The 14,572-nt window shown below is 41.5% G+C and overlaps 1 protein-coding gene across 4 annotated transcripts in view; it reads left to right on the top strand.

The window, feature by feature from the left end:
- Positions 1–14,572, top strand: part of atp2b1a (ATPase plasma membrane Ca2+ transporting 1a) — a 36,597-nt gene that overhangs the window by 5,518 nt on the left and 16,507 nt on the right. For all 4 annotated transcript variants that reach the window (XM_044021981.1, XM_044021980.1, XM_044021979.1 and 1 more), the window contains exons 2-4: positions 6,165–6,660; positions 13,884–14,081; positions 14,258–14,515. In XM_044021981.1, the coding sequence (XP_043877916.1) occupies positions 6,468–6,660; positions 13,884–14,081; positions 14,258–14,515 (649 nt within the window). In that variant the 5' untranslated portion in view covers positions 6,165–6,467. The remainder of the gene's footprint in view (positions 1–6,164; positions 6,661–13,883; positions 14,082–14,257; positions 14,516–14,572) is intronic.

Raw genomic sequence — 14,572 nt, 5'->3', positions numbered from 1 at the left:
GTCACTGTGTGACGTGACCCGCTATGCGGATCACACTTTTCTTCGAGGCACTTGTCGCTCGTCACGACTGTGCCCAACTCACCACGCTTGAGTCCCCCTCACTGCTGTTTGATATGTCCACTCCTTTCATCGTCATGCGCTACACTCGAGTCACCAACACAAGTTGAAAAAGTGTTTTCAAAAGCAGCTAATCCACGTCCTCAGTTTCTTGTTAAATGGCGTTTAACAGTCATTTAAAACACTTTAGGCCATTGGTCTAAGATGACTTTGAGCCTAGTATAAAAGGAAAGCATGGAAAGCTAATTAGTCTGGTTGTGTATTGCGAAGTGAAATTGTTTTAAGTTTTATATACTTATGATGGAGCTTTGCTTATCTTTCTTTTTCTGTGTGGATTGTAAGGCCAAGGTAATTCCAAGCAGACGTTTCATAGAGTTTGAGTGATTCCTTTGAAATTTGTGACACCTCCATTTAAATTTAGCTTCACAAAGGCAGCTTGAACAACAAAAAACTGATAAACTCTTGTCTTGATGAACTCTGAACGTGCACACACACACACACACACACACTCAGCAAAATATCATAAATTAGTCATCCTGACTGCTTGAGGGTCTGACTATACTGCAAGGCACTTTACCATACAATAGTGTTAGTTCTGGTATCTATCTTTCTGATTTATATGTAAGAATATCTGTGGCCTTATTTTTTAACTGTAACATCGCTGGATATATAAAATATAAGTATTCTTCTGAACCTAAGAGTTGTTTCAGTGTGTGGAGTTGCTGCAGGCTGTGCTGCACAATATCAATTTTGGCATCATGGTATGCAGTCCTATGCTGGAGTAAACTTCTTCACACACACCCAAACTGTCAAAGTTGTCAGGCTGACAAAGATCGGCTAGTGGCTATCATGTCATGCAGGTTTGGCCAAATACGTGGTTTCTCAGGTCTGGCTTGAACCTCTCTTGGGTAAAGGTTATGTAATGTACATTTATTTTTAAGTCTTTAAAGCTTTGTGAATCTACAGTATGTCTCACATCGTCATGTCTTGCACCAGATAGATTTGAACTAAGAATACACCTAAAGACTTAGTTCACTTCTCTGTATTAGTCTTTAATAGCTTTGTGTACATATTTGTCGATCGAAAATGGCGTTCCCTACCGCAAACTGAGAGTGTCCTGAAATTGAAACTGTAGGGACAACAAGGTCAGACCGTTGCAGTAAGTGACAGGGACGGCAGGACCTTGGGCCACAGAGCCGCTTTGTAGAATCACATGCAACAAAGATCGCCGATAGCGTCTCATCTTCAAAGTGGCCTCATTTTTGAATACTTTTCATCCTATAGACATGAAGAACTCAGCTAATGGTGAAATTGTGGCTAAATTAAATCAGCCTTCCTGGTCTTCTTACCTCCTAAATGAGAAATATTCTTTTCAAAGTCACTACTTTGACATTTAGTTGCTTTATTGATATATAATGAGAATGCAGCACGGTGTGATTTCAGTGATAGAATTTGAATCTGATTCAAAACCCCCAAGGCTGAGACAAACCTGATTCATAGGTGGACGTTCAATTGGATGACGGAATAATCAGTCAGTGTTTGAAATGCCTGATGAGCAAATGAGTAAATGATTACACTATATGACCTCTCACCATTTGCACACACATCTTCACATGGATTATGAGTTGTAACGATGTGTCATTTTGCATTGCTGAGGTTTTGAAAATGTCAAAGTAATTAATAGAAGCTTGACTTTTCTTGTAAACCTCTCCTTTTTAACTCCAGTATTTTATTGAATGCAAGCCGCACATTTTAGGGACCTCGGTGTCTTTCACCAGAGCATGTAGAAATTGAATGAGTTTGTTTAAATAAATGTTTGCATGAGTCAGTTTCATGAGCAAACATAATTATAAGCACTTGGCAACAGTTTACTGTTTATTCCTTCCCGAGGCATTTAAATGGCTCTATACTGCAGATATTTGGAAACTTTATTTAGTCGTGGAGATTATCTGACTTGACATGTTGTGTTATCTTCACTGATAAAAATCCATTAATATTACCTTAAGTGTCAGAAAATATGGAGCATTGCACTCATTAAACAGCGAAAGTACATAGCTTCATCCAGATCTTTAGGGTTACATGAAAAACACATACAAACATTAGTTTAAATCACCAATTGTTCAAATTAATGAAACATTTATAGTATAAATTTGTATGAAACAAAAACTGGTAATATTTATAGTCTATATGTCAAGTAGCAGTTCTGATAGTTTTATTTTCAGTTTAGAGATCATCTCGTGTTCCTCATACGTGAAGTAAGAAGAGCTGAAGAGGAAAAGTGTGTTGACGCCGTCACCTCTGACTGTGCGTTCTTATGATCTGGCATCCTGACAGCATTTGAGGTTCCAGTCTGTGGGGGTGAAGAAACGCCCTCAGCTACAAGCCATGCGGCAGCACAAGGAGGGCTGGGTGTCTCTGCTTTGTACCCTCCACATTTACATGGCCTGACCCAGTTCAGCAGTGGTTAGCAGTGGGGGGAGGGGCAGTCTGGGAAAGCTAAAAATACCAACCGGCGCATTAGGCAGCTCCATTGCAGAGGGATCCCTAGAATTGCTATCCTTGACTTGCATTGGGTTTTTTGGCACATTGACGTGTACAAACTGCCAGAGGGTTTCCTTAGTATGGAAACAAAGACATGAGCATGTTTCTGAGATGGCCACCTCTGTTGTCCTCTACTTTTTCCACTTGCCTCATCCCCTCTGGGTGGTGTGAGTCTAATGTGTGATCACAGCCTTAAATAGCTTAGGTATAGAAGAGACTTACGACCTTTAGTCTCCAGTCCTCGAGTAAAACTGCACATATTTATGCTGAGCTGTGTTTTTGCAGTGGTTGCCTACAAAGGGTTAACCATAGCCCCCTGTCATTCAACCATACGATGCCAGCTGTTGGCTTGGAGATCCAATCACAATGATTTTCCACTGTTGTGACATGTGACCTGCTCCGCAACCTGAAACTGTCGCAGCACAGCAAATGTTGGCACTTCCCTCAGCCTGGCGTTGCCGCTTGTGGGGTTAGGGAGTGTGAATGTGGGAGAGGACTCTTAGAGTAAGACATGAAAACAGGGAAATGGAGAAGGCACAGAATTACAGTCATCACCCACAAGCTGCTGCACATGTGCGCTGTCCATGTGGTACAAGTGAAATATTACTTCTTATTTAGGTGAAGTCATTTGGGCTTCATTCACATGTTCAAAAAGCAATGGGCTTTTGCAAGGTGCAATATGAAATTCACTTGTACATGGATGAGCCGTGCAGCTAGAGACAAAGTCCCCGGGTGTTACCAAGAATGAGTGGGCAAAAAAGCTTGGTTTCAGAAACAGCTGCAGGTAATTGTCACCTTTCTTTCTCCTGTGTGAGGTGTAGCTTGCATAGCAGTCTATGGATCTTGGGCAACAGAGAGTTAGCTCAGTGTTCCTGAGCTCTGTCTAAAAATAGTCCTTTTCACTTTTCCCTGGAAGTCAAATTTGTGGTTTGAGGTGGTGTCATTTGACGGTATTATGCAGGACGACATTGTACATGTTGTCATTTAAACTCGGAAATTAGAAATGGACATTTCAGCACGTGCCACGGACCCTAAACTCTGTGGTCAGTACAATTCGTGCAAAGTAGAGAGTTGTACTCCCCCCTCTCAAAATAGTGACTTATGCGATCTCTTCCACCATAGCCATGTACCCGGCCCTGCAATTATACTGTGTAATAAATAATAAATTCTGTCCCGTTTTCCACAGCAGATGGCTCCAAATAGAATCTCAACATGTGACAGAATAGTTTCCAAGAATCTCAATGGAATAAGCTGCAAGCTTTCATTTGTGCAGTGAGCAATAATAAACGCTACATTTTCTCTCCTTCCGCATCTGCGTCCCAGTTTGACACGCCGGCATATTCTGAGATTTGGATTTGTGCGTTTGAAGTCCTCTTTGATATAAAGAAGCATGAATGGCAGCCTCTGATCTCTCCTCTTATAGCCAGATATTCAGAAGTAAGTACAAAAGCAGGGGGATAACTGCATCATTTTCCCAGACGAGGGAGAACATCCCTGTCTGGATATTTTTTTTCGTTTCAGATGGCTAAAATCAAGTCTCCTTCTACGCAGAGTATATGCTGTCATAGCTTTCTGCCTCAAAGTACAGTGTAGTGTTTCACAAATTGTTTCGGACGACTAATCATGCTCATCTTGTCGAATGTTCACATAAATCCAATCCGACATGAATGGATCAGCCTCATTGTGTTAGGTTGATTAAAGCTGAATGGACGGCAACCTCTTATTTGAATAGACTCCCCCATGTAGAACACCGTGGCGCTCCCTGATGCCACAGATAGTCTTAATTGGATTAAGCGGAAGGCTTTTCCTAAGGTAATCAGTCAGTCACTACGTTACCCCACCAGTTACACTGTAGAAAGGCTTGCAGCTTCTTCTTTTTTCCTGCCTTCGATAGAGTTTTCTTTTAAACAACCCCACCTATGTTTACATGTATGATAGGATGGTGTACTTATGTAACATTCTGTTTACAATAGTTGTAATTTTCCACTTAGTGATGTCTTCCGTAAATGTGAATATAGACTGGGGGGTACAGTAGCTGTTTTATTAATAATAATAATAATAATAATAATAATAATAATAATAATAATGATAATAATAAGCGAAAATCTAGGGAATATTAATGTTTTAAGAGCAAGCAAGGTGGAACTAATAACAATAGCATAATATCAAAATAATAGAGTTAGACCGATTAATTAGTTAATATTTCATAATATCATCGGCACTGCCCAATTGTTATAAAAAATTAATGTTAACTTCATTACAAACGCGCGAAACACACGCGACCCGTTTTATGTATTTAACAACTAGTTCATTCAAAAATGTTAATTGAAAATACTGTATATACATGCGGTACAGTGTAGACGTAAAGTATAGATTGGTGACTGAATTCAAGTAAATATTTGTCAACATTAAACAGTCACATTTGATTTGTTTTTCTGTGTCCGCTTCAGTATTAACTACAGCACCAAATACTCATATTGTCTGTCCATTGACACGGACGTGCCTCTCTGCTCTCACAATGGGTCACTGAATAGTTGGTTGCATGGTAGGGTTGGGCGCATTATCTCCGATGTTGATGTTGCAGTGTGGAGTCAGCAGTGTGATGCCACTTCCCTCTCCCAGTTACACACACACGCAATAATTTAATTGTCTATGCTATCATGTAAAATATATATATATACTTTCTTCCTTTGCTCCTTTTCAGTACCAGGGACAGCACGGCTGCTACGTTAACGGACTAATTGCCCTAAAATTACACTGGCAAAGTAGTTCTCTGACACACCAAACCAGCAGAATTGTATCATGTGGTTTACTGGAGGTTCAGCTGTTTATATGCTGTAACACATTTTAGTCAGCATTATAGCTCGTATGTACTGATGTGCGCTAAGAAGCTTTAACATGCATCCTTCAGCCAGTTAGAGAGCACTCGCCAAACATGGTCGGTTCATCTGCCAAAATGCAAAAAAATAAGGAGTTACTAATGGAAACTCCTCGGGTCTGAGACAGCTGCTCGAAGATTTGAGTATGTTGTAACAGAAGGGGAACATTGTAGAGGTGAGAAGTTAAACAATTAAAATTTCAATGCGGGAAAATGCTTGGGAGCAGCTCAGGGCAGACTGATTACTGAGAGCTAATGCCCCATTCTACTCCCATACTCGACGGGGAAGCAGGAGTGCACAGTAACACACGTGATTGGTTCAGAAGAGAAATTAATATTATAGATAGTTTTGCACAGTAAAAACTCAGCGTAATTGAGGAAAATAATTAACAGTCGAGTTCTTTTCTGGTCTGGTTTTTGATATCAGCAGAAAAAGCTTCTTTCAGTTTGAGGAAACAGAAACCCCCACCCTTTATAACTCTTGATTTTGCCCTCCACACGAATGGAGCACAATAAAATGGCATTTGCTATGGATTCATTGTGAAAATATATAACTAATTGTCCAGATCCACACAAAATATCGCATGGGGGTGTTGTATCTTGCCCAAACACAAGTCCTTCAATGTTGCTACGGTACAAGAGCTGTGTCACTCAAGGTAACCCTTGTGTATGTTTTGCTCTCTTTCAGATCTTCATGCATGGTGATTTCCGGCTCTGCGGGTGATCCTCAGTCACCATGAAAGACTAGGAAAAGGAACTCGGTTCTCCAAGGGAAATGGCTTGTCTTGTAATATCCCTGCCCTACTACCTGGCATATGACTCCAGCTGCCTCTGAAGGCCCTGTCAGCTGTTTATGGGAACTACTACTTGGTTCGCACTCTTGAGGATTTAAGTTTTTCCTGGACACCTCCTCTCCTCCCCCGATTTTTACCCCCACGCTATTGAGCCAAAGCATCAACGCTTTGCAATAGAGTGGGGAGCTGCTGAGACAATGGCAAACAACTCGTACAGTGGGGTTAAGAACTCCATCGTGGAGGCCAACCATGATGGAGAGTTTGGCTGCACGCTCAAAGACCTGCGCTCTCTTATGGAACTGAGAGGCGCAGAGGCGCTTAACAAAATTGGGGAATCTTTTGGGGATACTCAAGGACTCTGCACCCGATTAAAATCATCACCTATAGATGGTAGAGTAACATTCTCATTACACTGATGATGATTGTTGTTTTAACTCAATCTAATACAGGATTTTTGCCATTAGCAAGTGCTTGTTGGAATGCTAATGTGGTGTACACATAGTTCAGGAGGCATGTCATTGGCCATATCAGGCACATTGTGGACACCTTGACATCACTTCCTTGGAAAGCTCATATGCCAGACAGGTGGTGAGGCAGGCCGGTTCTGACCTGGGCCAGTCCTGCTCTATTTCAAGGCCTATGTGGAAATGCCCCCCACCCACACACACACACACACACACACACACACACACACACACTCTCTCTTCCTTTTCACCTCTGTGTGTCTCTGCGTGCATGTCTGTGTGTCCTCGGTGTGTAGGCCTCAGACAGAGCAGCTGTCTGAGGCCTGGCCAGAGAAGCAGGTTTGTGCTATTGCGTTGGGCGGTTCAATGTAGGCAGACAAAACTAAAGTGTTTGCCACAAGGGCAGGACCACGGTGATAGCTGTGGGAAAATAAAAATCCACTACAACCAAGCACTGTTTCATAGAAGTGCAGAAATAAATCAAAAATCCTACAACTTCTATAAAAGCTGCCTGTGTTTAGCGGTTTAAAAAGACAATTGATAAAACTGGGGCAGTGGTGAATGGTACCTCTCACTTTTTTTCCCCCTTTCTCTCTCTCTGTTTGTCTCGATAGACAGTCTGCCTAATCGCTAGTGTAACCTTGACTGAACTCTTATGGGAGGGGATTTGCAGTTTGATCCCAGATTAAAATGGCACCACATATTCATTGCAGTAGCATCAGTCTCCTGTATGAATTGTCCTAAAGCAAAAAAAAAAGAATGATCTAAATGGTATAGCATCACTAATGCACCGTTGCATCTTATGACCTTTGATATCAAGTTCGGTTGATGCCACACAGTCTCTTATCTTCTTTCATTCTGTTTTTACAGACTAGAAGTTCATTTTTGTGAGTTTGGTGGCTGTGAACTTACTTGGAAGCAGTAATTTTAAATGTCTGTCAGTGTTTAGCACGCGTTCTATGTTTTAAATAGGATTTTTGTTTTATATCTGCACTTGTACGCAACAGCACTGAATACCTAGATTTTTATTTTTCATTACTGTAGATGTTGGCCCACATACAGTAAAAGATTATGCCGTAAATTCGGTTATCCTGAGGATGCCAATGCGGAAGTGAAAATACACTGAAAATTGATTAATTTCGTCTTGTTGAACAGAAGCCTGGTTGCAGGTGACGCAGCTTGCATCACGACTCTGGATGCTTCAGAACAGGCAGCCTCTGCATTTGTCACTGGTTTGTGAAATTTAAGCGGTCATTTAAGATTACAGGAGTTTCACATTTGACATGGATTTCTGATAAATGGGTTGGTCACTTCTCAAATTTTGTAAGCAAAAACCTTTGTTAATCCTCCACGTTTCCAAGAAGTTTTACTCAACCTGTGTTGCAGCTGTGCATTAATGCTCCTCTCTACTTTTTAAATTTGCTCAAATCTAACACTCAAGCACGTTTGATATCAACACTGCTGCATTTTCCATGTTGCAACATAAGGGTGGATATCTCTTTTATCTCATAAAGGTATTATTTAATTTGGGTTCGAATAGATTTTTGGTAATTAACACACCAGTGGTAGATGGTTAATCATGCTCACTGAACAATTGGCTTTCTTAACACCGACAATGAGCTCTACTAAAAGCTTATTCAAATGTTACATTTGTCTGTTTGACAGATGCAAACCATTAACCCCAATAGCAGTTGCTGCAGTGTAATGAAATAACAGCTGAAGCCTGAAGGGCATTAATCACAGACGGAGCACAGACCAAAACTAATAGTTGAGACTGTGTTGATTTTTACACGTGTCCTCCAGGTTGTGTTAGCATGCTGCACTTGTCATACACGACCACCACATCTCGATCGAGGTGAGGATTGCTCTCCCATGTTCACCAATACCTGAGGGCTCTAGCTGTTGGTCGTTTGGTGTTGTTTTGTTCTTTTTTGTCATTATTCACTTCATTTCCTCCGTCTCTGTGCATTCTCAAAGTTTACTCTGTTGCCAGAGTTTGAGGTTTGCCTCACTCAACTTCCATTTTTATTGGGAAACATTATTCAGATTATGGAAATAAAAGGTTACTCATGTTTGTGGCTATTCCTGGAGGAGTTGAGGACATAGCACCAGTGATGTCGTCAGTTTGGCTTCGATTTTTAACTTTTATGGGGAATAACGTGTGGGAATTTTCAGCCTTTGCTTGGCAGGGAGGATACATTGAAGAAGGCAGCGTTGGAAGTTAAGGATTTATGTGTTTTTGGTCAGGTCTTAGCACATGAGACGTGGTTATAGCAATATTGCTGCTTTTATTTTTTGGGCGAAGGTCAATTTGTTAGAACATTTTGCTTCCGACCTGCACATGTATTCATACGCATCGGAATGCATATTTTTTGACGGCATGACATAAAAAAACGATTATTATTATTATTATTACTATTATCATTACATGTATCATCATCATCATTAGACGTTAGACACCAGCTCCACTTGTTTTCTTTCCATAAAGCGATTCTTTTTTGTGCTCTAAATAATTAATTTGCTTGGGATCCATCAAAATTCTCCCCTGAATAACTCCTAATTTCATACCATTTATTTGCGTCATCGTTAATCACTGTGTAAAAGTCTTTTGGGTGGCAGACAGAGGAGTTATTAATGGTTTGTGCTGCTGTGTGAGGTTTTTCCAGATTTTTTTTGTCATCTTGCTTGAAGACTCTGCATCACTTGTGATTGTGCTTTTTGTCTGTTTCTTATGTGTCAGCTACAAAATAGCTTGTCGTCCCATCATTTTATTTTCTCAGCATTAAATATCACATCTCAGGGTCATAGTATATAGTATTGTTGTCGAAATTGTGCCCCGGTGTCTATTAGGGTGTGGAATTGCTTTTGTTTGCACATCCGTATCGGTTGATATTCAAATTTCATGTGCGATGTGAGCATCAGTAGGAGGGGTGGGCACAAGTCACTGCCATTTGTAACAGTAGGAAAAAGTAATGCTGTAGCATCAATATTCTCTGCTCCTTCTCATGCTGCAGCGTTTCTCCACTCCCTATGGGATCCCACGGTTCCTCTACATAATGAGATTTATCAAATAGGAAGGCCACTCCGCATCAATATTATCGACAGTGTTCCCCCAGCCCCCCCTTCACAATTATTCCCCTGTTGATTTCTATTTTGGTGGAGTCAAATATTTGGGTTCCAGCCTATTGATTGGATTCGCCGGGGGGCTGAGAGGCTTCCGCAATTGGACTGCAGTTCAAGAGCTGACAGGCTGTGTGTGTGTGTGTGTGTGAGTCAGTCCAGACTCCACAATTCCTTGTTCGTCCGGAAGGTTCAGACTCTTAAATGAAAGTGAATTCCGTGCGACTTAAGGGGCTGGAGCTGCTTGTCTTCATGTCTGGATTCAGAATGATATGCTTAGATAAGCTTTTGCCAGTGAGTGAATGCTCGTGGCCAGACTCGGCTTTGGTTATGGAGCTAGTTTGTCTTATGCCTTTCCCTTTTTTTTTTAAGTTATTCAAGGTGGGAACAGATAATCTATGGCTGATTTTGTAGATTGTAATGCGCATGTAGACCCTTGCTAGTGATATTAGTTTCATCAACATTCTGTGATCAAAGTACATAAAAGTACAAATTAAATTCTATTTGTTTGGAAGTAGAACGATCATGTAGTAATTATAAGGAAATGTTAGTGCCGTTCCATTCATTAAACAAAGCCCAGAAGCTCATTAATCCAAAATTTGCTTGATGTGCAGCAACACCCAGAAATACCCTTATTACTTAAAAGAACCCTTGGGGAGAAAGTGTGAGCACTTTTTCGGGTCATTTTCAGCACAGCAATTTTACAACATTTTAGAAACTGTGAAAAGCTCGACTTCTTTTTTTGGGGACAGCAAAAGCATTTGAGTCATTAGATAAATATGTATGGGTACTTTCCCCAGTGGGAATTTTGATGATTGTATAGTGGGTCATGTAGTCTTCGAGCATGAATTTTGGAAAGAGTGACGGCCCTTTAGTCGGGTTATTCTCTCAGCCGTCTTAATGTTTGTCTTGTATCATGAATTCATTCTATTTTTTCAATGTTTTACAAAGGACAGTATTACATTTTTTTAAAAAAGAGCAGACCTCAACACTAAACTGTCCGTCTTCTAGTAACTGTTAGGTCCAGTCCAGGATTCCAGATGAGGTTACAAAGACCCCGAGTGTGCAAAGCATTTACCTCCAGTAAAAGTCAGGCAGCATCTTCCTTTCCTTGTGGTATTGTGTTCCTGAAATGGACACATCTCTTTGAATTCCCATTTCTGTAAAATGGCTCGCTAAAAGGATCTGCTCCATCGTGATGGGCGGTGTGTCGTCGTCACTTCCCCTGTTTCTTCTGACGGACAGTTCCAGAGGGAAGTCTTACCTCAACCCTTCACAAGTGGCTTAAATGAGGGGTCACCCAGGGACAGGCAGTCAAATTAAATGGTTAATGATTAGCTTTTTGGCTCGAGACGCACTCTGGGTGCTAAAATGATGCGAGGGGGCCCAAGGCCAGGCCTATTTTCTTTTTTGTGGCAGCGGAGGGACGACGTGTTGATCGTCCTGCGTTGCTGTGTTTTTATTGCTCTAATGCAAAGGGAAAATGTGCCGTTAGATTGAACGGGGGTATTAGCTGTCAGCATGTTTTCATTAAACGGCGTAGAGAATTAAAGCAGACGGTGAGAGACGGCCAGCGAGCAGCAACAGGCACTTAAACCCTGTGCCCTTTTTAATGTCCCGGTGCTGGTGAGTCATCGTTGTCACTCTCGTCGGCGTGAGTTTGTAATGATAATCCACCGTGTAACTGGTGACACAGGATTGATGACTGGTATTTGTTTAAAGTGAGAAATGGGTACAAATGCAGGAGAGGAAACTAATGTAGGCTGTGTTTCAGTGGCACACGACATGCTCCACTCTGCTCATACGTTTTCTCATTTTAACAATGGATCGACGTAACTCATTCAGGACCAACGAATATTCACATTCGCATTGATACGATTTTTAATTATGGCGACTGCATTGTTAACGTGTGTGTTCAGTGAGAAGCAGGAGAGATAAATCAGTTTGGCTACAGATTAATTGCTCGTTTTATTAAACTAAAGTGTGATAATATTTACAGCTCAAGGGAGCACAGAATAATTAATGAGCAAATTACTCCTGTTGTATATTTATTAGAACTGAGATGAACCGAAAGGAATTGATTGATTTTTTTTTCTCCACATTTGATTGGAGGTGTATGATCACTTTTACGGTCTCATGCACGCACTGTGTTTGCATAACGCTTCTGGTCATAGCTAAACAAGATAAACAAGTGATCTATCAATAAAAACTATAGGTTGTTATTGAGAATAACATCAGAGAGATTAACTAAACAAAAATGGTTTTAAATGCACTGCACTCTTCTATGTAATGCCCTTTTTAATATTTTGTACAGCGGTAGACACTGGCACTTTTCAGTGAGGGGCGTGAATGAGGGCTGCAACACTTAATGACTTAGTCATTTACTGAGTTAATCACCAGCTATCGCGATAAAAAAGCAATGTTCTGAGACTGCAGCTTCTTAAATGCAAATATCTTCTGGGGTTTTGTGCCTCTGTGAGTGTAAAATTTGTATCTTAGACATTTTGAAAAAACAAAATAATCAGTAGATTAAAGAATCATGAAAATATGTAGTAGTTAGTATAATCAGAACACTGAGGGTATTTGTTAATATTTATCTTTTGAGATGACTAGAAATGCTGTACTGTATTTGGCTGTTAGTCAGTGTCCGTCCGTCCATACGCTGACTCGCTCCCTGTAAAGATGCAGCAGTTCCCGCTAGTGCCCGCCTCCCTTTCACCATCAGTAGCTTTAGTCTAATTTCGCCTCAGTCCCTTACACCCTCACACTCACCCCCGATCCTCACCCTCCCTCCCCCATCCGTCTGTCAGTAGCAGTTTCACACAGTCACTCTTCCCTTGCCCCTAATTCTGCTCCACCTCCACCACACACACACACACACACAGCTCCATCCAGGCTGCACAGCCACCCACGCACAGTCAGTCAGTCAGCATGAACAGAGCTGAAAAACTGTCACGCATCATCAAACGTGCGAAGGGCCTTTTCAATATATGACTCTGTGCCTTGAACGTGGAGACATTTGAATGGGTTTGCTTGCAGAAATACACTGTGTTCATGTGGATGAATGGCTCTCTGGCTAACCCAGACACGCAGCAGTGTGTGTGTGTGTGTGTGTGTGTAAAAGAGGTGACTCTGTAACAGGATTGTGGCATGCGAGTGTGTACAGCTGCCTCGTCCTCTGCGGTCATTCGCGGCCTTTGTATTGAAACAAGGCAGTTTCGCGTGGATTAGCGTTGACCTCTGTCCTCGCATTCTTTGACGCCGGCGTACCTGAATGAAGAGGTGAGCATGTTTGACATGCCTGCACGAGGTGCACCATTGTCGTCCGGCGTTGTCCTGTCAAAAATGTGGATCCTGTGCACGTTGCTGTGGTTTTGGTGCCCCGGTGACGAGCTGACCTTTTACTTTTTCTTTTTTTTTTTTTTGGGAGAAAATCTGTGAGCTAAATGTGAACTGTCATTTTCGTGACATTGGGGGAGAAAAAAATATTCTGCAAGTCTGACTAAAACGAAACGAAAAACGTGTTAACACCCATTCGCCCAGGGAGAATATCGCCACCTAGTGCCGCAGAGGTGGACACACCTTTTGTTATTAAATCAACTCCCTTCTGTAGTGTTTGTGTAAAGGGACGACAGCATGTGAACGGCGTAGGCGAGCTTTACTCTGCATGGAGTGCTGAGTGCTGCATTTATCTGCGCTCAGCACATTAGAACATTTTTATAATGCTCCAGTGCTGAGGCAGAGACATTATGTCTTTGTTCTGGTCGTCCGTCTGTATGTGCCATTCTTTTGAATGAAGTATCTCAAAATGTCTTCAGGGAATCTGCATTCTGAAACCTCACAAACTCTTCTTTGCCTTTTATAAATGCATCATCTTAAGAATGATTCAAGAGAATCCTTTTATATTTGATAAGTAAGTGTTCACTCACATAGCGACTCTGAGTCTTCGTGTAACTCGCAATTTAAGTTTTAATTTGACTTGAATATTTAACTAACTAACTAACCCCCCCTCTGTTTTTCTCTCCCCAGGTCTAAGTGGGCAGCCTGCAGACATCGAGAAGCGGAAAACAGTGTTTGGGCAGAATTTTATACCACCCAAAAAGCCCAAAACCTTCTTACAATTAGTGTGGGAGGCACTACAGGATGTCACACTGATTATCCTAGAAGTGGCAGCCATAGTTTCACTAGGCCTTTCTTTTTATAAACCTCCAGATGCCAAAAGAGAAAGTAAGCACATCATTAAAACTCTACTGTCTATACTGTTCTTTTTCTCTTTTATTGGTCCATGCTACCGCTAGTCTTTTTCGTCCCATTTATTTGGTGATTGGATGATGTGATAAACTTAACGTGACAGTTTTATTGGAGCCTCTTGGATTGAGATGTGCCCCTTGTTCCCTCCGTAGATTGTGGAAGGGCCGCTGGAGGTATAGAGGATGAAAATGAAGCAGAGGCAGGTTGGATCGAGGGTGCTGCGATTCTTCTCTCGGTAATCTGTGTGGTGCTGGTGACGGCGTTCAACGACTGGAGTAAAGAGAAACAGTTTAGGGGCCTCCAGAGCCGCATTGAGCAAGAGCAGAAATTCACTGTCGTACGCGGCGGACAAGTCATCCAGATTCCTGTGGCTGAGATCGTGGTCGGCGACATTGCACAAGTAAAATATGGTAAGAAGTCATTTAATGAAACGTTTCGTAGATGGATAAAGATTAAAACTGTCATAT

This window comes from Solea senegalensis, linkage group LG3, assembly GCF_019176455.1.
Source record: "Solea senegalensis isolate Sse05_10M linkage group LG3, IFAPA_SoseM_1, whole genome shotgun sequence".
NCBI classification, from domain to species: domain Eukaryota; kingdom Metazoa; phylum Chordata; class Actinopteri; order Pleuronectiformes; family Soleidae; genus Solea; species Solea senegalensis.
The sequence above is the reverse complement of the archived record's forward strand: the minus strand, read 5'-3'. Positions and strand labels throughout refer to the sequence as shown.